Source organism: Passer domesticus, chromosome 6, assembly GCF_036417665.1.
Source record: "Passer domesticus isolate bPasDom1 chromosome 6, bPasDom1.hap1, whole genome shotgun sequence".
Classification (NCBI taxonomy): domain Eukaryota; kingdom Metazoa; phylum Chordata; class Aves; order Passeriformes; family Passeridae; genus Passer; species Passer domesticus.
The window spans coordinates 54082045-54104514 of NC_087479.1; the positions used below are offsets into that span (position 1 = coordinate 54082045).

At 57.7% G+C, this 22470-nt stretch overlaps 7 protein-coding genes across 9 annotated transcripts in view; 1 reads left to right on the plus strand and 6 right to left on the minus strand.

The window, feature by feature from the left end:
- The window catches only part of KDM2A (lysine demethylase 2A), a 33502-nt gene extending 31343 nt beyond the window's left edge, over positions 1 to 2159 (minus strand). Inside the window, exons 1-3 of the mRNA XM_064425837.1 lie at positions 2034 to 2159; positions 1687 to 1714; positions 388 to 492 (exon numbers count right to left, since the gene is read on the minus strand). Of these exons, the coding sequence (XP_064281907.1) occupies positions 388 to 492; positions 1687 to 1714; positions 2034 to 2053 (153 nt within the window). The 5' untranslated portion in view covers positions 2054 to 2159. The remainder of the gene's footprint in view (positions 1 to 387; positions 493 to 1686; positions 1715 to 2033) is intronic.
- An 810-nt stretch (positions 2160 to 2969) lies between these two features.
- Positions 2970 to 6868, minus strand: RHOD (ras homolog family member D). Of its 2 annotated transcripts, XM_064425845.1 has the most exons (7): positions 6587 to 6868; positions 5943 to 6277; positions 4708 to 5830; positions 4159 to 4246; positions 3833 to 3942; positions 3612 to 3746; positions 2970 to 3512 (listed from the first exon to the last, which is right to left on the minus strand). In XM_064425845.1, exons 3-7 carry the CDS (start codon positions 4834 to 4836, stop codon positions 3345 to 3347), a joined length of 630 nt encoding a protein of 209 aa, XP_064281915.1. In that variant the 5' UTR covers positions 4837 to 5830; positions 5943 to 6277; positions 6587 to 6868; the 3' UTR covers positions 2970 to 3344. The 2 variants fall into 2 exon arrangements, with proteins under 2 accessions (XP_064281915.1, XP_064281916.1); XM_064425846.1 differs by lacking the exon at positions 6587 to 6868 and having other exon boundaries at positions 5943 to 6286.
- On the plus strand, positions 6510 to 7702 carry LOC135303730 (mas-related G-protein coupled receptor member H-like). The gene has a single exon (XM_064425842.1). The coding sequence runs from the start codon at positions 6595 to 6597 to the stop codon at positions 7510 to 7512; it is 918 nt and encodes a 305-aa protein (XP_064281912.1). The 5' UTR covers positions 6510 to 6594; the 3' UTR covers positions 7513 to 7702.
- A 276-nt stretch (positions 7703 to 7978) lies between these two features.
- Positions 7979 to 10446, minus strand: LOC135303729 (mas-related G-protein coupled receptor member H-like). Of its 2 annotated transcripts, XR_010365131.1 has the most exons (2): positions 8931 to 10444; positions 7979 to 8191 (listed from the first exon to the last, which is right to left on the minus strand). XR_010365131.1 is itself a non-coding variant. In XM_064425841.1 (1 exon), the coding sequence occupies exon 1, from the start codon at positions 10356 to 10358 to the stop codon at positions 9426 to 9428; it is 933 nt and encodes a 310-aa protein (XP_064281911.1). In that variant the 5' UTR covers positions 10359 to 10446; the 3' UTR covers positions 8710 to 9425. The 2 variants fall into 2 exon arrangements, 1 of the variants encoding a protein (XP_064281911.1); XM_064425841.1 differs by lacking the exon at positions 7979 to 8191 and having other exon boundaries at positions 8710 to 10446.
- Positions 10447 to 11481: 1035 nt separating this feature from the next.
- On the minus strand, positions 11482 to 20507 carry LOC135303728 (mas-related G-protein coupled receptor member H-like). Its single transcript, XM_064425840.1, has 3 exons — positions 20386 to 20507; positions 18185 to 18362; positions 11482 to 13901 (listed from the first exon to the last, which is right to left on the minus strand). Exon 3 carries the CDS (start codon positions 13193 to 13195, stop codon positions 12248 to 12250), a length of 948 nt encoding a protein of 315 aa, XP_064281910.1. The 5' UTR covers positions 13196 to 13901; positions 18185 to 18362; positions 20386 to 20507; the 3' UTR covers positions 11482 to 12247.
- On the minus strand, positions 14056 to 16913 carry LOC135303726 (proto-oncogene Mas-like). Its single transcript, XM_064425839.1, has one exon. The coding sequence runs from the start codon at positions 16834 to 16836 to the stop codon at positions 15856 to 15858; it is 981 nt and encodes a 326-aa protein (XP_064281909.1). The 5' UTR covers positions 16837 to 16913; the 3' UTR covers positions 14056 to 15855.
- Positions 18357 to 20333, minus strand: LOC135303731 (mas-related G-protein coupled receptor member H-like). Its single transcript, XM_064425844.1, has one exon. It carries the CDS (start codon positions 20311 to 20313, stop codon positions 19405 to 19407), a length of 909 nt encoding a protein of 302 aa, XP_064281914.1. The 5' UTR covers positions 20314 to 20333; the 3' UTR covers positions 18357 to 19404.
- Positions 20508 to 22470: the final 1963 nt, after the last annotated feature.

Genomic DNA, 22470 nt, shown 5'->3' on the forward strand with positions numbered 1-22470 from the left:
GCTCCCTCAGCTTTCACAGCCACTCAAATCCAGATTGGTAACACACAGTGTTTCAGGTGCTCTGCTTGTCACAGACACTCAGAAAAAAACCTGTTGTGACAGAAACTACACTGACACCAGTTTCATGTTGCTATCCCAAAGCTCCTTCCCCAGCTTCAGCCTCCAACCCCACTTTCCAGAGCTCAGCAGCCAAATTCCCTTCATTAGGACAAACTCAGTGCCACAAAAGGACCCACAAAGCCACCTAGGCCAAGCCCACACCTCTGTGCAGGCTGCATCCATCCACCACCAGCCTGTTTGGGCTGCTCCACCCTGCAGCCAGGAAAAGCCTTTCCCTTCCCCAGCTGTTCCAAGGCTGGAACAGGATTGTTTCAAGGCCCTACTGACCAGTCTCTGGCTGTAACGGATCCGTTCTTCCTCGGGCTCCATCTCCGACTCCTCGGAAGAGAGCGAGAAGGACACGCCAGGACTGCTGTCGTCGTCCTCTTCCTCCTTGGAAGCCAGAGGCAAACAGTGAGAAAGGGCACAGGGACACCCACACCCCTCACTTCCCTTCTCTTGGGGCCAACCCCACCCCGCTCTGGGGGCTGAGAGAACCCAGTGGGTGAGCCCACCCCAACTTTTATGGCTCCTATTTTAACTTAGAATAAGTGTCAGGGTAAACGACTTCACCAGCTCTTCTGTAACACAACAGGAGCTGCAGGTCTCCCACCCTGGCTCCACACTACCACCAGCAGCTCCTCTGGCCCACAGTGGGATAAAAAACAGGGAGAGTGCTGTCAAACCCTGGCTTCTCCAAAACTAAACACTGGAGAGCCAACTTCTCCAAACAACACAATCACTGTCCTTGGGATATCCTGTACCGTGGCACCTGGGAGAAACTAGAGTGGTACAGGGTATGTCCCGTGATCAGGGAAGGCATATGGGATCTCTCCTACATACAGCACCCAAGCAGGGAAGCAGTTAGGGATCTAACCCCCGGCTGGAGGAGACCTAAATGCTGAGCTCTCCAAATGTGCCACCTTGTGACACCACACACCAACCTGGGAAAACCTCCCAGGGCGTCAGATGGCACCTCCACTTTTTTTTTTTAAAGGGACAGAAACCAATCAAAGCCTGGGTATGGCACGGCTCTTAATCCCTAGGACAGACCTTCGGGGAGAAGAATCGGGGAATAGGATCGAGGAAGGGGATCCGCCATCCCCCTCGCAGGGTTACAGAACCGCTAGGACCACGCAGGGAGAACTCGCTCCATCCTGCTCCTGCCCGGCTTCCACAGCCGAGCGCTCCCAGTCCCGCCAGCACCTTCCCCACCCCTGCCTCCCTTGGAACCACGGCACCAGGACTCCCGGCTCGGCCGAGGGAGGCAGTTTCCCCGCACTTGCTGAACTCTGTTTATAAACAGCCGGACAACCGCAGCTCAGCGCGCCGGCCCCGCCGCGGGGGAGGGGGCACCCCCGGCCCGCCGGGCCGCCCCAGCCCGCCCCCGCCGGGGCAGGACGGGAGGCGGGAGGGACGGACGGTCCCCGGGGAGCTGTCAGCCGGCACCCGCCGCCCCCTCCTCAACTTCCCGGCGCGGCCTCCCGGGGCCCGGCAAGGGGAGACCCGCCCGCGCCCGCTCCCGCCCGGCCGCGCTCCGGGGCCCCGCACGAACTCGGGGCTCGCCGGTGACCCCGCGGTGCTCACCAGGTCTCTCCTGCGCCTTTGTCCTCTCCTGCCGCCGGCACGGGGGGGGGGAACAGAACAGACGGTGGAGGAGGAATCCCCCGGTCAGCAGCGATCGCGCCCCGGCCCCGCCGCGCCCCCGGCCCCGCCGCTCGCGGCGCGGGCAGCGGGCACTGACAGCCCCGCCGGCCGCCCCCCGCCGCCGCGGCCCGCGTCCCCCCGCCGCCGCCGCCGCCGCCTCCATCACCGCCGCCCCCCTCCCGCCGCCGAGTGCCGGGGCTCGGCCGGCGCCGCCCGCCCCGCGCCGCCCGCGCGGTGCCCCCCCGGCGCCGCCGCCCCCCGGCCGGGACGCGGTTCCCCCTCCTCACACAGGAGCCGCCGCCGCCATTTTGAACCCGTCAGAGCCTCACATACACACCGACGCCACGCGCACGCGCCGCGCGCACGAGCACCCCCCCCCCCGAACCCGCGCGTCGCGCGTGCGCCGTGCGCTCCCCAGCACGGCCCCGCCCCGCGCGCGCGCGTCTCGGGCCCGGTCCCGCCCACTCTCGTATAGACCACGCCCCCTTCCACGGCCACGCCCCTCCGGGTCGTGGCCACGCCCCTGGCGGGGGGGGCTGGAGAGGGGGAGCCCCGGGGGGATTTTGGGGGGGTTCGTGGCCCAAAACGCCCCGCCGTGAGGTCCCTCGGTGTCCCCGCGGGCTCCGAGGCTGCCCGCACGGCTGCGCACGCCTGCATGGGGGTCTGGATGCAGAGACACCGGCAGGTACCTACATCCACCCAGGTAACTACGTACAGCTCCTTAGTTATACACTATGAACAGTGTTTTTATATAAACTATACACTGTAGCCTAACTATATGCGGTGATATATAAAATAAATATAGTGATATGGATGGTTATAAATTAACTATATAGTTAGATATACATTATATATAATGTATATAAATATAAAAAAATATATAACTATACATATGGTTATAGACCTGTTTGTGCAGCACGCACCTGGACACACCTGGACACATGCTCACACACACCTCAACCCAAAACCAGACGGTGACCCCATCCCGGTGGTCTCTCATCCATGGCGGGCCCATGGCGGGACCCCGACACCCACGCCATGTCCCCGACACCCACACCGTGTTCCCGACACCCACACTGTGTCCCTGACACCCACACCATGTCCCCGACACCCACACCGTGTCCCCGACACCCACACCATGTCCCCAACACCCCCCCCCCGGAGTCCCCGACGCCCCCAGGCCGTGCAGGGGCTGCTGCTGCCCCAGGGACCGTCCACGCCGGTGAGTTTTGTGTCACTTTAATGGCAGCAGGTCGCCCTGCGGTCACCCCGTGTCCCACTCCGGCGCTGGCCTGCCAGCAGGAAGGGGACCCCCCGATCAGTTCTGTGTCCCCAGAGCCGCTGGCAGCGGGTGCTGGCAGCCGTGGTGGCACCGGGATCCCTGGGACAGGGACAGGACGCTGGCATCCCCAGCGGGAAAGGGACAGGACTCTGGGATCCAGGCGCGACAGTTCATGCCAGGAACGCTTTCCTGCTGTCACCCCGCGGGGACCGGCGGTGCCAGCCCCGGGTGGCGAGGGTGGCAGGGCGTTCCGGTGGCGGCGGCAGAGCTGAGGCAGCAGCGGGAGGTCCCGGTGGGCTGTGCCGAGCCGGGGGGCTCAGAGGATCACGCAGACCCTCCTGTGTCCCGCCTTGCGCTGCCTCCGGCGGGCGGCACCCATGGCGGCACTGCAGGCTGTCACAAAGATGTTCCCGACGTTGTCCTGGTACCTGGCCGAGCACTCCATGTAGGACACGGCGCGGACCTGCCGGGCCATGGCCTCTCCCTGCGGGGACACACACCGTCAGACCTCGCCAGGAGCCCGCTGTCGCGCTGTCCCGCCTCGGGGACCAGCTGTCCTGTGCCACCGGGAGGTGACACCCACCTGCTGGCGGGAGACGGGCTCTATCCGTCCGTCCTTCAGCTTCTGCAGCACCTCCTGGTCCTGCCGCAGGTCCGTCTTGCAGCCCACCAGCAGCACCGGGACGCCCTTGCAGAAGTGGTTCACCTCCGGGTACCACTGCCAGGGGACACGTCACCTCGGGATGGGCACGTGCCACCCGGGGATGGGGACGGGGGACAGGCAGCACCCCCGGGGTTGGTTACCTTCGTCAGGATGTTGTCAAAGCTGTTGGAGTCGGTGACATCAAAGCACATGAGGACAACGTTGGCATCCGAGTAGGACAGAGGGCGAAGCCTGTCATAGTCTTCCTGTCCTGCCGGGTGGAGAAGGAAACCATTAAACACCAGCCTGTCACGTGAAAGTGACATCCGTGGGGATGGCTGCGGGTCAACCCCCCCCTCTGCCACGGCCATGGGGACCCCCTGGAGGGGACACCCTCCGTGGCACGCCCACGCAGGTGGGACACCCCAAAACTCCTGGGTGGGAGAGTGGGGGGCGCAACTGCCCGGGCTGTCCCCTGCTGTCCCACCTGCTGTGTCCCACAGGTGGATCTTCACGGGCTTGCCGGCAACCTGGAGGGACGCCGTGTACTTCTCGAACACGGTGGGGACATAGACCTGGCGGGGGACAGGGACACAGGTCACACAGGAGGCAGCTGTGGGGGGCAGCGACAGAGGGCACCCCTGGGGGGATGGAGCAGAGCACAGGGAGGGAAGCAGGCGGTGGGAAGTGGCGCTTCCTCCCCGGGGCAAGGGGATGGGAAGCACCCTTGTCCCCCATCCCAGGGCACATGGATGCCCCAGGGATTCAGGACAGGGGTTCTGGGGTCTCTGTGGCTGCCCCCCTTCTCTGCACTCCCTGAGCCCCTTATGTGCCCTCACCGAGGGACAAACCCTGCTCCCCCGTGACTCCCCAAGGGAGGCAGAGGTGTCACAGCCCCCCAGGCTGGGCCACCCCCTGCCCCCCGTCCCCATGTCCCGCTTCAAATGGCCCCGCTGCTGCCACCGTGCCTGTGCCACCGCCCTTTGCCCCGCTCGGGGACAGTCACCCGCCCACCAGGGGACAGGCATCCCGGTACCTTGGGGAAGTCCCCTTTGGCGAAGGCCACCAGCAGCGACGTCTTCCCGCAGCCGCCATCCCCCACGATGACAGCCTTGACCTCGGTTTCGGGGGCTCCTGGGCTCTGCTCCCCGCGCTCCCGCTGCATGGGGGTGTCCGGTGGGGCCACGGAGCCCGAGTGGCCTCGGCGGGGACAGGGATGGGGACAGGCAGGCGGCAAGCGCCCGCCCGCTCCAGGGTGCGGCTGTCACCCGCCCGCCGGGCCCGCCCGCCGCGGCCGTCACAGTGGCCGGGACACACGTACGGGTGTCCTGGCACACAGGTGACCTTCTCCCGGCAGGTCCTCGCGGCGCACAAGCGTCACGCTGCCACCTGCGTGTCCTGCCTGCCTGCGCGACGCTCCCTCGCACCCCTGCCCGCTGCCTCAGGCGCACCCTCACCCCTGATCCCACTCCCCATCCCACTGCCCGTCCCAACCCCACCGCTGCAGATCCCCCTGCGCAGCGCAGCCGCCAGGGATGGGACCCCCGTGCCCTCCCCGGCGCCCCATTCCCGCCTCCGAGCCTGGGGTTTATTGTTATTGCCCTGAGCATCCGCAGGAGGCAAAGTCCAGGGGTGGAGAGAGGCACGGGGGTGACTCACTGCCCTGGCCCCGCTGTCACTGTCACACCCCTGCTGCGCCGTGCTGAGCCCGGCCCTGCCCGAGCCTCTGTCCCTGGCACCCAGCTCAGCAGCACCTGCCTGCCTTTTCCTGGTGATCCCAACCCGGGTGGGACAGGCTGTGACACCCCGCTTTGCTCGGGGACATGCCACCCCAGCAGTGATGTGCCCCGTGCCCCTGTTTGGATGTCCCCAAAACCCTCTCCCCTCCCCTCTTCTGCCACCCCAAAACTTTGGTGGGGGTGAATGGTGCTTCTTGTGTAAGGTTGCAGGGAGGGATGTGGGGTTGTGTGTGCTGTCCCCTGCCACCCTCTCTGCTTCTCCAGGCTCTCTCAGTGAGTACCAGCAGGACCAGGAGGGCTCTGGAGCCCCCAGACCAATTGGAGTGAATCCAAAGTCATGGCTCAGACAACAAATTCCAAATTCTCACCCAGGCCTGGTGCAGGACGAAGTCGGAGGAGAGGGATCCTCACGCTGGGAGGCTGGGAGGAAAATGCACATGGTAATGAACAATCTCAGAAGGATGCCAGCATCGGGGCAGGATGGGGAGAGGAGGCTGGAGCACTATCAAACAATTAGGAAGGTGGCAATTACCAGTCTCATGAGATATCAGGTTGAATCCTAAAAGCATCAAGATTCTTTCACAACGAGATGTAACTGCTGCAGTGTTCGTCCTCTGGGGTATTTGCTCGGACAAAACATTTCCTTTCCCGCAAGACCAACAGAATTTTGACGGGAGAAGAGGCAGCCTGTGTGCAACTGCCCAGTGCTCTCAGTACCTGACCCGTGATTGTGCAGAAACGCCCCAAAAAGCAGCTTTATTTGGGGACAAATAGGCTGCTTGGAGCTTCTGAGGACGTGGAGATCCCAGTTTTCCTCACTGGAGAAGACCGTGGCGAGGAGCACCGGAGGGAGGGAGTGAGCGTGCCCTGCTTGGACACACCAACAGGTTGGCCCCAAGGAAAGGTATGGGATCGGGACCAGAGTCCAGCCCTGGGCACTGCTTGTTTCTCCCTGGATGTCCCCAAAGACCCTCTCACTGCTCCCATGGTTGTCCTCAGTCGGGATGACTGGATTGATCCAACCCCCCCTCTGCCCTCACCTCACCCCCAGCCATCCCACGGCCCCCCTGTTCCCAGCCCTGCTGTGCCACCTGACAGGGACCCCCCTCCCTTCACATCCCCTGGGGTCCCACTAACCCCCCTCTGCTCTGGCCACAGCTGGGGACCACGTCCCACCTTCCACCATGGAGCTGAACCAGACGTCCCCACCTCCCTCATCTCCCGTGATGGACACTGAAGGAGATGATTCCTGTGGGATCAATGTCACCGATGTGGCCATAGACGGTGCCACTCTGCTCATCTGCCTCTGTGGGCTGGCTGGGAACGGGGCTGTCCTCTGGCTCCTCGGATTCCACATCCGCAGGAACCCCATCACTGTCTACATCCTCAACCTGGCCGTCGCCGACTTCACCTTCCTCCTCTTCATGTTCCCCTCCACCCTGCTCTACCTGCTGGAGGACGTGTCCTGCTCCACTGTCGTGTCCCTGAAGTACCTGAGGTCCCTTCTCCTGCTGTCGCTGTTCTCCTACAACATGGGGCTGTACCTGCTGACAGCCATCAGCATCGAGAGGTGTGGTTCAATTCTCTTCCCCCTCTGGTACCGCTGCCGCCGTCCCCAGCGCCTGTCATGGGTGGTGTGTGCCCTGCTCTGGGCCCTTTCCATCGCCGTCATGGTCGTGGTGACCTCCCTGTGCCTGTCACACGAGCAAGAGCACTGCCGGGTGGCTCTCATCTCCATGTACGCCCTCAGCTTCCTCATCTTTGCTCCACCCATGGTCATCTCCAACGTGATCCTCTTCATCAAGGTCCAGTGTGGCTCCAAGAGACGTCAGCCTAAGCGGCTCTACATCGTTATCTTCCTCACTGTGCTCTTCTTCCTCATCTTTGGAGTGCCCCTCAGCCTCTGCAATTTCCTTCAGCAGCTCAGCCCCACCCTTGTGCCCTCCCACGTGGTCTTCCTGCTGGCCTGCATCAACAGCAGCATCAACCCCTTCATCTACTTCTTGGTGGGGAGCTGCTGGAGGCGCTGCTCCGTCGTGTCCCTCCAGGTTGCCTTCCGGAGGGTCTTTGAGGAGACAGGGATCACCACAATGTCCAGCTGAGAGGCTGCTGTGGTCCCACCGGCCATGCTGCCCACGCTGGCTTCATGCTCAGCTGCCCACCCTTGCTCCCAGCCAGGCCTGCAGGTCATCTTCCTGCACCTGTGAGTCAGGATGCATCCCGCGGCTTTTCCATCCCTTTTCCCATCCCACTGATCCATGTTGTTGTGTCTATCCCTATCCCCATCCCCATCCCCATCCCCATCCCCATCCCCATCCCCATCCCCCATCCCCGTCCCCCTCTCCATCCCTATCCCTATCCCTATCCCTATCCCTATCCCTATCCCTATCCCTATCCCTATCCCTATCCCTATCCCTATCCCTATCCCTATCCCTATCCCTATCCCTATCCCTATCCCTATCCCTATCCCTATCCCTATCCCTATCCCTATCCCTATCCCTATCCCTATCCCTATCCCTATCCCTATCCCATCTCCATCCCTATTCCCATCTCTATTCCTGTCCCTGTCCCTGTCCCTATCGTTGCATCCCCACCCTATCTGCATTCCCACCCCAGTCCTATCCCCTAACTGTCCTTATCTCGGCTCCCCTTCCCTGTTGCCTGTACCTATCCCATGCCATGCCATGCCATGCCGTGCCATGCCATGCCATGCCATGCCATCCCGCAGGTTTCCCACCCGGCGTCCGCTCCGAGCGCGATCCGTCGGGCTCTGCTGCCCTCCTGTGGGAGGATTTGGGATTGCCGGCATCCGGACCCTTCCCGATCCCCTCTGACATCCCAGATCCCGCCTGGGGCCGCCTTCCCCCCTGCCAGCCCCGCTCCTGCCCCGCTCCGCCCGGGATCCCCGGCAGTGTGCCCGCTCCTGGCAATTCCACGCTCCTGTGCCCCAATAAACGCTGATGGATCCATCCCGCTGTCGCCTCTGGTCCCTCTCCAAGGGAGGCTGGGGGGCGGGACACCGCGGGTGAAGTCCCAGGGAAACAGTTCCCGAAAACCGTGCGAGGCAGCCTGAGGTGAGCAGCCCCTGGGGAGGGACTGGAGCCTCGGGCACGGGGCTGGGAGGGATGGGAAGGATGGGAATGGGTGGGCTGCATGGGGAGTGGGGTGGGAGGTTGCGGGGTGGATTAAGGAAGTGGTGAGGCTTATGGGCAGGTGTTGGACATAGCGGGAAGGTGTGGGATGTGGTGGGGCTGGAGACCTCAGCAATGCCCCAGGGAGGCAGGTGGTGCCCCACAGTGCCTGTGGTGACAAACACAGGTGTCACCCTGCTCCTGGAAGGGGGTGGCCGTGCTGAGGACCATGACCGCCTCCTCTCCTTGCTGCTGCACCATCTGAGCCTGCTGAGGGAGCAGCTGAAGGCCATGGAGAGGAAGAACTTCTGAAGGCAGAGAGACCTTTGCACCTGGCTCACAAAATAAAAATTAAAGATTTCTGGGGATATTTCTGCTGTGACACTCACAGAGCACTCGGGGTGGGCTATGCTGAGCCCCTGGGCCATCGTGTCCGTGCCGGCTGTGTCGCTGCCAGCCCAGCTCTGGGCACTCGGGATCACTGTTCCTCCAGGGAGCACAAGCCAGGGGTGTGTCCCCTCCCTCCAGCCACATTCCCGGCTGGCAGCAGCAGCCAGAGGAAGCCGGGAGGCGAAGGCAGCTCAGGGTTCACGGTGCTGTTTATTGATATCACACCCCAGTGGGATGCAGGAACCAGGGTGCCAGGGAGAATTTTGGGATCACAGCCACGTTGGAAAGGCCCCGTGAGGGAGGAGCACAGCCATGCTCCAATGGGCTCCTCGCAGAGCATCCCTCCCACATGGCCCTTGGCAATGCCCCTGCTCCCTTCTCCTTCAGGATTACAGCACCATGGGGAGGGTGATCCCATGGATATTTATTAATCAGGTGACTCAAGGAAACCCTCAGCCACTCTGCCAAGGTCCTTCAGCAGAGCAGGGAAGGGATCAGCAGGCTGGAAAGGCTGTGTCCATGGCAGGATCACCACTGTGGGCAGTGTTTTCTTCTGGCTCCTCAAAGACCCTCTGGAGGGAGAGCCGGAGGGATCCCACAGAGCAGGGTCTCCTGCAGCCCCCCACCAAGAAGTAGATGAAGGGGTTGATGGTGCTGTGGATGCAGGTGAGCAGGAAAACAACCTGGGAGGGCACAGTGATGTAACCGAGCTGCTGCAGGAAATTGCAGAGGCTGAGTGGGAGAGCAAAGAGGAGGAAGAAGAGCACAACGAGGAAAATAACAATGTTGAGTCTCTTGGGTTGCTGCTGCTGGGAGATACACTTGACCTTAATGAAGAGAATTGTGCTGGAAATGACCATGGCTGGGGCAAAGAAGAAGAGGTTGAGGGCATACATGGTGATGAGAGACATCTGACAGTGCTCGTGCTCCTTTGAGTGGCACAGGGCAGTCATGGTGACAATGACAGTGATGGAGAGGGCCCAGAGCAAGGCACACACCACCCATGACAGGCGCTGGGGACGGCGGCAGCGGTACCAGAGTGGACAGAGGATGGATGTGCACCTCTCGATGCTGATGGCAGTCAGCAGGTACAGCCCCAGGTTGTAGGAGAAGAGCAGGAGTGGGAAAAGTGCCCTCAGGAACACCAGGGGCACGATTGTGGAGCAGGACAATTCCTCCAGCAGGTAGAGCAGGGTGGAGGGGACGGCGAAGTGGAGGAAGGAGAAGCTGGCGAAGGCCAGGTTGATGATGTAACAGGTGGCAGGGTTCCTTTGGAGAAGGCAGAGCACAGCCCCATTCCCGGCCAGCCCACAGAGGCAGATGAGCAGTGTCACACTGTCTACGGCCACGTCAGTGACATCAATATCACAGAGATCGTCTCCTTCAGTGGGTGAGGCGGGAGATGGGGACACGGTGCTCACCTCCATGGATGGACGCTGGGCAGGCAGTGGGATGTGGCCCCTGGCTGTGGTCAGAGTGGATGGGGAGTCAGTGCTTGGAGAATCCAGGAATAGACCACTGCTCAGCAGCTCCCTGAAGTAGGAAGGATTCAGTGGGGTGAAGAGTGAGATGTGCAGGGGAAGGAGGGAGGTGGAAATTGTGGGGTGGGAGAGGGAGGTGGGAGGGTTGGGATGTTCAAGCTCAGGGCAGAGGAGGGGGACCTGGGGAGAGCAGTGTGGTCACAGGAGAGGGTGGCAGGAACAGAGCAGCTGCTGCTGCAGGAGAGGAAGGTGGGGTAGGGAGGAAGGAAACCATTCCACTGACCTGTTCCCTGTGGGGCAGCAGCAGGCAAAGGGGTCTGTGCAGATCAGCGGCGCTTCCTGGTCCCTCTTGCTCCTTTGGGATCCATGTCCTAAAGCGGCTCCTGGCAGGTCAGTGACATGAAGGAGAAAGTGCCCAGATCACCAGGAGCTCCCCACTCCCGTCCAGCCGGCTCCTCTCTGTGCTTTGTCCTGGTGTTGCTCCCCAAGGCTCGGGGGAATCACGGGGGAGTCGGAAATTGCATCTTTGGCTACGTCAGAATTCCACTTCTACCGAGTCATTTATCGTGATTTTTTTTTTTTTTTGGTGTTTGTCCACTAAGGAAGTGGCTTTTGCCAGACACTGCAAACAGAATTTTGCAATTGGCTCATCATTTCCCCCTGATTAGAAACATTCCTTCCCTGCAGAATATCCCATTCTCCAATTGCTTCTCCTTTCTGAACAGGCTTCTACCATTCCTCATTTCCCTTCACTGCGGGGTCATCGTCCCTCCAGCAGCAGAGGGATGCTGGTGGTGCTGGTGGCACTGGAATGCCGGCAGTGCCGGCAGTGCTGATGATGAAGCCGCTGGTTGCTCGTCAGAAACATTTCGCATTCTGGGAAGAGCTCCGGGATCATTGCCAAAACCTTCCCAAAGCGCCAAAGGGCGCTCGGCTGAGCTTCCTGGCCCTCTCCCAATCCCATCCTCATCCCTGCTGCCCGTGGCGCTCTCCACTCCATCCTCTCCCCATCCTCTCCCGTCCCGCAGCTTTCCGGGCCGCCGGCGCCTCCCAGCTCCGAGCGCGGCCCCTCGGGCTCTGCTGCCCTCCGGTGGCCACATTTGGGATCGCCAGCATCCAGGCAGCCTCCGAGCCCCCCGACCCTTCCCGACCCTCCCTGACCCTTCCTCATCTCCTCGGACACCCTAGATCACCCCCCGCCGGGCCACCTCCCAACCCGGCAGCCCCGCTCCTTCCCTGCTCCAGCCGGGACTCCCGGCAGCGTCTCTGCCCGTCCTGGCCATGGTGTTCTAGGAGCCGGGAGGGAGGAGGAAAGCCCTGCTCCCCTCAGAGCATCCCTCCCACATGCCGCTGCTCCCTTCTCCTGCAGGATTACACCGCGGGAGTGTTCCAAACGAGTGTTTGAGATCGCTGAAAAAGTCACCGCCAAGGGGATCAGTAAAAACCACATTTAATATTGAGCATCAGCACACTAGAGTTCATTGGCCCGGTTCACTCTAGCCCTGACCATACAGGCACACCATGGAAAAAAAACTTTACAAAGGATATCCAGTCAATGAAACAAGAAATATGACACGTGTGTGGATGCAGAGAAACAGTGAGTGCAAAGTCCCTGTGAAAAATTCCCTTCTGGATTTCTCACTCTGGATACCTTTGCAGCTCCTCACCAGGCCAAGGGTTAGGCCTTGAGGAGTGGAAGAATCCGCCCAGGATCGGTGGGAATTCAAGGATCCTCCGAGTGCCACAAATGGGAGAGTTCCTGCTCAGGTGACTCAAGGAAACCCTCAGCCACTGTCTCAGGATCCTTCAGCAGAGCAGGGGAAGGGAACACAGGCTCAGACTGCTGTGTCCACAGCAGCAGCATTGTTGTGGGCAGTGTTTTCTTTTGGCTCCCCAAAGACGTTGTGGAGTGCCTTCTTTAGGGACTGCATGGAGGAAGGCCTCCTGCAGCCCTCCACAGAGCAGTCCCTCCCACAGCTCCCCACCAAGAAGTAGATGAAGGGTTTGATGCTGCTGGTGATGCAGGTGAGCAGCAAAACCACCTGGAAGGGCACAACCGTGTAACCGAGCTGCTGCAGGAAATTGCAGAGGCTGAGGGGGAGAGCAAAGAGGAGGACAAAGAGCACAGTGAGGAGGATAGCAGTGTCAAGCCTCCTGGGCTGCTGCTGCTGGGGGTCAGACTTGACCTTAACAAAGAGGACTGTGCTGCAAATGACCATGGCTGAGGCAAACAGGATGAGGTTGAGGGCGTACATGGAGATGTGAGCTCCCTGGCAGTGCTCGTGCTCCTGGCAGAGACACAGAGAACTAATGGTGACTGTGAAACCGATGGACAGGGCCCATAAGAGGACGTTCACCACCTCCAAAAGACGCTGGGGACGGTGCCTGTCGTACCAGCGTGAGCAGAGAATGGATGTGCACCTGTCAATGCTGGTTACTGTCAGCAGGTACAGCCCCAGGTTGTAGGGGAGCAGTGACAGCAGAAAAAGTGTCCTCAAGTAAGTCAGGGGCATGATGGTGGAGCACGACATGTTCTCCAGCCGGCAGAGCAGGGTGGAGGGCACCATGAGGAGGAGGAAGAGGGAGTCAGCAAAGGCCAGGTCGAAGAAGTAGAGCGTCATGGAGTTCCTGTGGAGGAGGCAGAGCACAGCCCCGTTCCCGGCCACACCACAGAGGCAGACGAGCAGCATGACACTGTCTACAGCCACGTTGGTGACATCTATCTCACACAGATAATCTTCAGTGGGTGAGTCAGGAGACGGGGAGGCGATGCTCACCTCCATGGCTGCTGGATGGGCAGTGGGATGTGGCCCCTGGCTGTGGTCAGAGTGGATGGGCAGTCAGTGCTTGGAGAATCCAGGGATGGACCATGTGGCTCCTCAGCAGCTCCCTGCAGTGGGAAGGATTCAGAGGGGAGGAGTGAGATGTGCAGGGGAGGAGGGCGGTGGGAATTGTGGGGTGGGAGAGGAAGGTGGGAGGGTTGGGCTGGTGTGCAGGGGGTTGATAAATAACAGAGAATAAACATTTTCAACTCCCCTGAAGTTGCTTAAAGACTGACTGGTCAGAGAGATAAATGGATGTAAAGATGTGGACACAGGATGATAAACATGGCTGGCGCTGGTGCAGAAACAGATTAGGAGGCCTGCAGTATTTCTGGGGCAAGTTCTGTTACAGGAAGCAACAGTGCATAGCCAGAGGAAAAGTTCAAGGCAAGGTCACCTTTAATATCACAGCACCCAGTGAATAAAAACACCAGAGACTCCTCTTACTGAACTTTCAGGATCAAATAATTACTTCTACTAGGAGGCTGACATGTGCAAATAAATTCTAAGAAAATGATGTTTTTGTGTCAGATAAGAAAAACCTTTCAATGTCTATGTGTGATTATGATGGATAAAAGCCCTGTTGTAAAACTCACCACACACGGAACAAGGAGAGATCCTTCTGTATGTCCTGTGCAGGTAAAGAATTCCTGCTTCCTAATGCTTCCTGTTGTGTTAGAAAGCTTATTCTCGCTGATTTTGGTCTCACTCCCAATCCCCATCCCCATGGAGAGCACTCTCTCCATCCCATCCCATCCCATCCCATCCCATCCCATCCCATCCCATCCCATCCCATCCCATCCCGTCCCGTCCCGTCCCGTCCCGTCCCGTCCCGTCCCGTCCCGTCCCATGGCTGCTCCCTTTCCTTGAAGCACTGCCCATCAGTCTCTGCTGCCCTCCAGTTGGAACATTTGGGATCAGCAGCATCCAGACCCTTCCAGAACTCTCTGACCCTTCTGAACCCTTCTGACAAACTCCAGACCTACCCTGGGGCTGCCTTTTCCCCTATGACAGCCCCGCTCCTGCCCTGTGCACCCAGGACCATGAGCAGTGTCTCTGTGTCGGAACCCAGGACATCTCTCTGGATGCCCTGGATGTCTCAAAGCCCTGGCAGGGGTTTGGAGACCCTGGCAGGAAGCCAAAGACATCTGGGAATTCTATCTCAACCCATGGAGCAAATTGCCAACCTTATACGAAGAATTACAGGTCACAAAAGTTTAAGTAGCATAGTAGTAGCAATCAAAGGGTGAAGGGAAAAATTTTGGAGCACTGTACAGGGGGTTTTGAAACTTGTACAGGGGGGTTTAAAATTTTGTACATGGGGGGCAGGGGTTCCAAGATGGAGGGATTTGGGCGTGCCCTGTACTTTTTCTTTCTTCTCCCTGGCATCCATGTTCAGGACGATGTTGGCATTCACAGATTGGTTTAGAGCAGAAAGTCACTGTCTAACATAGGTGATAGGTATTGGAAAATAACTGTAAACATAGTATACGTAGTTTTTAGTATAAAAGATAGCACCAGCCCAAGAGGCAAAGAGAGTGCCTTGAGCTGACCTGCTGAACAGATCTTGGCAGACCACACAGAAAATGTTTGAGATAAAGAAATAATAAACAACCTTGAGAATGTGAACTGAAGACTTCTTGACTCCTTCTTTGGTTGCTGGGCTGGGGAAAAGAGACTTTTAACAGAGACACACCTCGGGATCTTCCCAACCAGACCAGAGAAAATCCTGAGATCTCTCCTTCTCCCAGCCACTGCCGCTTTTGTACATTAAAATTAACAATTTAGCAAAGAAAGAACAAGAACAGCATTTAGCTGGAAAGGTATCTCATGCCTTAACCTTGCCTCCAGGCCTGACCCACTCAGATGTCTCAGGCACTAACACACCTGAGAGAGCAGCATTTGTGCCACATTTGCCACAGCAGATGCACACGTGTGTGCACACGGCCAGAAAGAGTCAGTGCAAGGTCCCTGTGAGAAATTCCCCTGGCAGGCAGTGAAATGCTCCCTGGGGATCCCTCTGCATCTCCTCACTGGGCCAAGGGCTGGGCCTGGAGCACTGGGGATCGGCCCAGGAGCCGTCGGCGTTCGGGGATCAGCCGAGGGCAGCAGACGGGAGAGATCCCAGCTCAGAGAGGCCCCACTCCCAGGGAGCTTCTGCTCAGCGCTGCTGGGCCCAGGAGAGCTCCAAGGGTCTCCTTTTGGGCCGCTGCTCACAGGCCCCAAGGGATGGGCGTCACTCACAGCAATGTTTCACCCTGGCCACACTTCGGGCAGGCAGCTCTCTGGGAAAGTGGGACAGCAGGGATGCTGTGGCCTTCAGGGAAGGAAAACAATTCCCAAGGCTGTTGATAAAGGCCCAGGAGGTGGTTGGACAGCAGCAGTTCCTGGGAGCAGAGGGTGTTTCTGATCAGCGCCAGAGCAGCTGAGCCCAGGGGCTGCTCCTCAAGGCTGAGGCCTCACAAGCACGGATCAGAGCCCAGAGCGGCCTGGAAAGGGGCTGGGGATGCCCCAGCACAGGGAGGGTGACACTGTGGGCATTTACTGACCAGGAGACTCAAGGAATCTCTCAGCCACTGTCCCAGGGTCCTTCAGCAGTGCAGTGCAAGGGATCAATAGACTCAGGCCTCTGTGTCCATGGTAGGTTCAGTGCTGTGGGCAGTGTTTTCTTTTGGCTCCTCAAACACCCTGTGGATCGCCTTCCTTAGGGACTGCACAGAGGAGTGCCTCCTGTAGCTCTGCATGGAGCAGTGTCTCCAGCAGCTCCTCATGGAGCAGTCTCTCTTCCAGGTCCCCACCAAGATGTTGATGAAGGGTTTGATGCTGCTGGTGATGCAGGTGAGCAGGAAAACCACCTGGGAGGGCACAGCCGTGTAACCGAGCTGCTGCAGGAAAGACCAGAGACTGAGGGGCAGACTGAGGAGTACAACGAGGAAGATAACAATGTCAAGCCTCATGTGTTGCTGCTGCTGGGAGCCAGGCTTGAAATTAATGAAGAGGATTGTGCAGGAAATGACCATGGGTGCAGCAAATAGGGAGAGGTTGAGAGCGTACATGGAGGTGAGAGCCACCTGGCATTGCTCCCGCTCGTGTGACTGGCACTGGGAAGTCACCATGGGATTGACAGCGACGACAACAAAGAACAAGGCCCAGAACAGGATTTTCATCACCACCAACAGCAGGCGCTCAGAAATTTGGCAACCACAGAAAAACTGGCAGAGGATGGACCTGCACCTCTCAATGCTGATGAACGACAGCCGGTAGAGCCCTGTACTGTAGGAGACCATTGAAAGCTGGAAAAGCAAGCTCAAATACATTTGGGGCATTATAGCAGAGCAGGACACTTCCTCCACAAGGAAGAACAGGGTGGAGGGGACCATAATGATGAGGAAGAGGAAGTCGATGCTGGCCTGGTTGAATGCCACAAAGTAAGTGAGGGCATCAATGTGGAGGAGCCAGAGGAATGCCCCATTCCCAGCCAGCCCACAGAGGCCGATGAGCAGCGTCACAAAGTCTACAGCCATGTTGGAGACACTGATGTCACACTGAGTGGTTCCATTGTTTGGTGAAGTGAAAAGAGGGGACACGGTGCTCACCTCCATGGATGGATGCTGAGGAGACAGTGGGATGTGGCTCCTGGCTGTGGTCAGAGTGGATGGGCAGTCAGTGCTTGGAGAATCCAGGGATGGACCATGCAGCTCCTCAGCAGCTCCCTGCAGTGGGAAGGATTCAGTGGGGAGGAGTGAGATGTGCAGGGGAGGAGGGCAGTGGGAATTGTGGGGTTGGAAGGTTGGGCTGGTGTGCAGGGGGTTGATAAATAAGAAAGAATATACATTTTCAACTCCCCTGAAGTTGCTTTAAAAGTAACTGGGCAGAAAGATAAAAGGACGTAAAAATGTGGACACAGGATGATAAATGTGGCTGGGAGAAGTGGAGAAAGTGATAAGGAAGCACAGAGTATTTTTATGGTAAATTCTGTAAATAGAAGCAAGAGCACATAGCCAAAGGAAAAGTTCAAGGCAGGGTCTCCTGTAATATCACAGCACTCAGGGAATGCGACCACCAGAGACCCCTCTGAATGATCCTCCAGGGCCATCAAATGATGCCCAGTAGGAAGTGGATGCACAGAAATGAGTTCTAGGAAAATGGTGTTTATGGAGACCATAGTAAAAGCGTTTTAATGTCTATGTATGATTATAGTGGATAAAAACACTGTTGCATAGTCTGAAAACACACACAGAAATAAGCAGAGATCCTTCTGCGTGTCCTGCTGCCTAATAGTTCCCTTGGCAACACTATTAGTTGGTGTCAGGAACTTTATTCTGTCTGATTTTGGTATCACTCCCCATCCCATCCCATCCCATCCCATCCCATCCCATCCCATCCCATCCCATCCCATCCCATCCCATCCCATCCCATCCCATCCCATTCCATCCCATCCCATCCCATCCCGATGGTTTCCCAGTCAGAGGTCACTCCCTGGCTGCACGTGTGGCCTGTTGGGCTCTGCTGCTGTCCAGTGGGAGATTTGGCATTGGTGGCACCCAGAGCCCTCCTGCCCCCTCCAGCCCCTGTCTGCCTGATGCCTTGGGGTGGCTCCCAGGGACAGAGGCCAGACAAGGGGAAGAGAATAAAAGCAGGAATTTCTGAAAGGCCTTCAGAAGGTTCACCTTGGGCAGTGAAAGCCTCCGAGAGGGGCTACACCCAAAATGGACAATGGTCACGAGTTTTTCAGATAGATATAAGTTTGGTCCATTTACAAACCAGGGGTTAATCCTCCAATTACAGCTTCAGGTAATGAAGTCATTTACCCCCAGTTTGCCCTCCCCAATTCACTTTTGTCTTGACTTTGCTGGGCTGGTGGCAGTAGAATGTCCTTGAATTTCAGGCCCAGAGGGATTGTTTTGTCTGACCCAAATGTGACGACATATTACATTGCAAGACACGTACCTCTTGCTCTTATGGCATCCATATCCCAAAGTGGATCCTCCCAGGTCAGTACCATGCAGAAGGATGTCCCCAGATCACCAGGAGTTCCCCACTCCTGTCCTTCTGTGCCCTGTCCTGGTGTTGCTCTCCAAGACTCAGTGGGGTCACATGGCAGTCAGAAGCGGTTTTCCAACTTTGGCTAGGTCAGAGTTAAACAGCCTTATGGTTTTTGGTACAAAGGAAAAAAGCAAACAAACAAGCAAACAAACAAACAAACACAAAACCCCAAACCTCTTTGTCTTTGTGAATGGCTCCTCATTTCCTCCTGATTAGAAACACTCCTTCCCAGGAGAATGTCCATTCTCTGACAGCCTTCCCTTTCCCAAAAGGGAAGGGTTTCTGACATTCCTAGTTTCTCTTCCCTGAGGGGTCATTGTCCCTCCAGAAGCAGAGGGATGCTGGTGGTGCTGGCGGCTCTGGAATGCTGCCAGTGCTGGCAGTGTTGGTGAGGCAGCTGGGAGCTTCTCAGAATCAAGTGCCAATATGGTAATACCTCCATGATCATTGCCAAAACTTGCTCAGGGCCAAACAACCCTGAGCTGCTCTCCATTCTATCCCTCATCCCTGCTCCTCATTCCCCGTTCCCTCCAGGCTCTCCATCCTCACCCCATCTTATCACATCCGACAGCTTTCTCAGATGGAGCCGCTCCCCCGCTCCAATCACGGCTTGTCAGGCTCTGCTGTCCTCTAGTGGGGAGATACGGGGTTTCTGGTATCCAGACCTCCTCCAACCACCTCTGAGCCTCTCCTGACCCCTCCGAAACCACCTTCAACACCCCAGACCATCCCCAGAGCCCCCTTTTCCACCCAACAGCCCCGATCCTTCCCCCCTCCAGCCAGGACTCCCAGCAGGGTCTCTGCTCCTCCTGGTCATAGGAGGTCCAAGGAGGGAGGAAGAAAGCCCAGCTCCATCATGCTCCTCAGGAGCTCAGAGGATGATAAATGTGGCTGGAGCCAGTGCAGAAACAGATTAGCAAGCCTGCAGGGGATGTGGGGCAAATGCTCCCTGTGGATCCCTTTGCATTTCCTCACAAGCACGGATCAGAGCCCAGAGCGGCCTGGAAAGGGGTTGGGGATGCCCCAGCACAGGGAGGGTGACACTGTGGGCATTTACTGACCAGGAGACTCAAGGAATCTCTCAGCCACTGTCCCAGGGTCCTTCAGCAGTGCAGTGCAAGGGATCAAAAGGCTGAGGTCTGTGTGTCCATGGTTGGTTCAGTGCTGTGGGCAGTGTTTTCTTTTGGCTCCTCGAACACCCTGTGGATCGCCTTCCTTAGGGACTGCACAGAGGAGTGCCTCCTGCAGCTCTGCATGGAGCAGTGTCTCCAGCAGCTCCTCATGGAGTAGGGTCTCTTCCAGCTCCCCACCAAGAAGTAGATGAAGGGTTTGATGCTGCTGGTGATGCAGGTGAGCAGGAAAACCACCTGGGAGGGCACAGCTGTGTAACCGAGCTGCTGCAGGAAAGACCAGAGACTGAGGGGCAGACTGAGGAGTACAATGAGGAAGATAACGATGTCAAGCCTCCTGTGTGGCTGCTGCTGGGAGCCAGGCTTGAAATTAATGAAGAGGATTGTGCTGGAAATGACCATGGGTGCAGCAAATAGGAAGAGGTTGAGGGCGTACATGGAGGTGAGAGCCACCTGGCATTGCTCCTGCTCAAGTGACTGGCACTGGGAAGTCACCATGGGATTGACTGCGATGACAACGAAGAGGAAGGCCCAGAAGAGGGCACTCATCACTACCCACAGCACGCGCTCAGGAAGTTGGCAACCACAGAAAAACTGGCAGAGGATGGACCTGCACCTCTCAATGCTGATGAACGACAGCCGGTAGAGCCCCATGTTGTAAGAGAACAGTGACAACTGGAAAAGCAAGCTCAAATACATTTGGGGCATTATAGCAGAGCAGGACACTTCCTCCACAAGGAAGAGCAGAGCGGAGGGGACCATGAAGATGAGGAAGAGGAAGTCGGTGATGGCCTGGTTGAAGATGAAGTCGGTGAGGGCATCAATGTGGAGGAGCCAGAGGAAAGCCCCATTCCCAGCCAGCCCACAGAGGCCGATGAGCAGCGTCACAATGTGCACGGCCATGTTGGAGACACTGATCTCACACTGACCAGGTCCATTGTTCGGTGAAGTGAAAAGAGGGGACACGGTGCTCACCTCCATGGATGGATGCTGAGGAGACAGTGGGATGTGGCTCCTGGCTGTGGTCAGAGTGGATGGGCAGTCAGTGCTTGGAGAATCCAGGGATGGACCATGTGGCTCCTCAGCAGCTCCCTGCAGAGGGAAGGATTCAGTGGGGAGGAGTGAGATGTGCAGGGGAGGAGGGCGGTGGGAATTGTGGGGTGGGAGAGGGAGGTGGGGGGGTTGGGCTGCTTTGCAGGGGATTGATAAATAAGAGAGATTAACATTTTCAGCTCCCCTGAAGTTACTTTAAAAGTAACTGGTCAGAGAGATAAATGGGTGTAAAGATGTGGACACGGGATGATAAATGTGGCTGGAGGCAGTGCAGAAACAGATAAGGGGGCCTGCAGTGGTTTTGGGGCAAGTTCTGTTACAAGAAGCAAGAGCACATGGCCAAAGGAAAAGTTCAAGGCAGGGTCTCCTGTAACATCTGAGCACTCAGGGAATGCAACCACCAGAGACCCCTCTGAATGATCCTCCAGGGCCATCAAATGATGCCCAGTAGGAAGTGGATGCATGGAAATGAGTTCTAGGAAAATGGTGTTTATGTACTAGATAAGAAAAACATTTTAATGTCTTATGTGTGGTTAAAGTGGATAAAAACACTGTTGTAAAGTGTCACAACACACAGAAATAAGCAGAGATCCTTCTGCGTGTCCTGCTGCCTAATAGTTCCCTTGGCAACACTATTAGTTGGTGTCAGGAACTTTATTCTGTCTGATTTTGGTATCACTCCCCATGCCATGCCATGCCATGCCATGCCATGCCATGCCATCCCATGCCATGCCATCCCATCCCATCCCATGCCATCCCATCCCATCCCATCCCATCCCATCCCATCCCATCCCATCCCATCCCATCCCATCCCATCCCATCCCATCCCATCCCATCCCATCTCATCCCATCCCATCCCATCCCATCCCATCCCATCCCATCCCATCCCATCCCATCCCATCCCATCCCATCCCATCCCATCCCGATGGTTTCCCAGTCAGAGGCCACTCCCTGGCTGCACGTGTGGCCTGTTGGGCTCTGCTGCTGTCCAGTGGGAGATTTGGGATTGGTGGCACCCAGAGCCCTCCTGCCCCCTCCAGCCCCTGTCTGCCTGATGCCTTGGGGTGGCTCCCAGGGACAGAGGCCAGACAAGGGGAAGAGAATAAAAGCAGGCATTTCTGAAAGGCCTTCAGAAGGTTCACCGTGGGCAGTCAAAGACTCTCAGAGGGGCTACACCCAAAAAGGACAATGGTGATGAGTTTTTCAGACAGATATGAGTTTGGTCCATTAACAAACCAGGGGTTAATCCTCCAATTACAGCTTCAGGTAATGAAGTAATCTACCCCCAGCTTGCCCTCCCCCAATTCACTTTTGTGTATACTTTTCCAGGCCTGAGGCAGTAGAATGTCCTTGAATTCGGGCCTTACAGGGGTTGTTTTGTCTGCCCAAAAGGTGAAGATGGTTAACTAACACTTTATATGGAGTTTAGAGTTATGCACTAATGCAGTACAGGATTTGAAAAATAGAAAAGCTAAAATCCTAAGGCATCGTGCCCCCCTCTGACATCCTCTAGAAATTCCCCCCAGGCTGCCTTCCCCTCCAGACATCCCCGCTCCTCTCCTGCCCCACACGGGACCCCCAGCAATGCTTCCACTCCTCCAGGCAATTCCGTGCTTCTCTGCCCCAATGAATGACAGTGGAGCCATCCCTCTACTGCCTCTTGTTTCTGTCCAAAGGAGTTTGGGGGGCTGGACAGCAGGGATGAAGCTGGGGAGGGGCAAATCCAAGAGAAGCACTGCCCCAAAGCCTTACGGGGCAGCCTGGGGTGAGCAGCCCCTGGGCAGGGACTGGAGCCTCAGGCACGGGGCTGGGAGGGATGGGAAGGATGGGAATGGGTGGGCTGCATGGGGAGTGGGGTGGGAGGTTGGTGTGGGAGGTGTGGGACATGATGGAGCTGGTGGGGAGATGTGGTGGGGAGGTGTGGGATGTGGTGGGGCTGGAGAGAAGGCGTGGATTTGGTGGGGCTGGAGAGAAGGTGTGGGATGTGGTGGGGTTGGAGAGAAGGTG

Excerpts from the sequence above, each read along its gene's own strand:
- LOC135303726 (XM_064425839.1), bottom strand. The coding sequence starts at position 16,836 with ATGGAGGTGAGCACCGTGTCCCCTCTTTTCACTTCACCAAACAATGGA.
- LOC135303729 (XM_064425841.1), bottom strand. The coding sequence starts at position 10,358 with ATGGAGGTGAGCACCGTGTCCCCATCTCCCGCCTCACCCACTGAAGGA.
- RHOD (XM_064425845.1), bottom strand. The coding sequence starts at position 4,836 with ATGCAGCGGGAGCGCGGGGAGCAGAGCCCAGGAGCCCCCGAAACCGAG. Across the intron at positions 3,943-4,158 it reads CCACCTGTGGGACACAGCAG|GACAGGAAGACTATGACAGG; the intron begins GTGGGACAGCAG and ends TCCACCCGGCAG. Across the intron at positions 3,513-3,611 it reads AGCCCGTCTCCCGCCAGCAG|GGAGAGGCCATGGCCCGGCA; the intron begins GTGGGTGTCACC and ends GTGTCCCCGCAG.
- LOC135303728 (XM_064425840.1), bottom strand. The coding sequence starts at position 13,195 with ATGGAGGTGAGCATCGCCTCCCCGTCTCCTGACTCACCCACTGAAGAT.
- LOC135303730 (XM_064425842.1), top strand. The coding sequence starts at position 6,595 with ATGGAGCTGAACCAGACGTCCCCACCTCCCTCATCTCCCGTGATGGAC.
- LOC135303731 (XM_064425844.1), bottom strand. The coding sequence starts at position 20,313 with ATGGCCGTGCACATTGTGACGCTGCTCATCGGCCTCTGTGGGCTGGCT.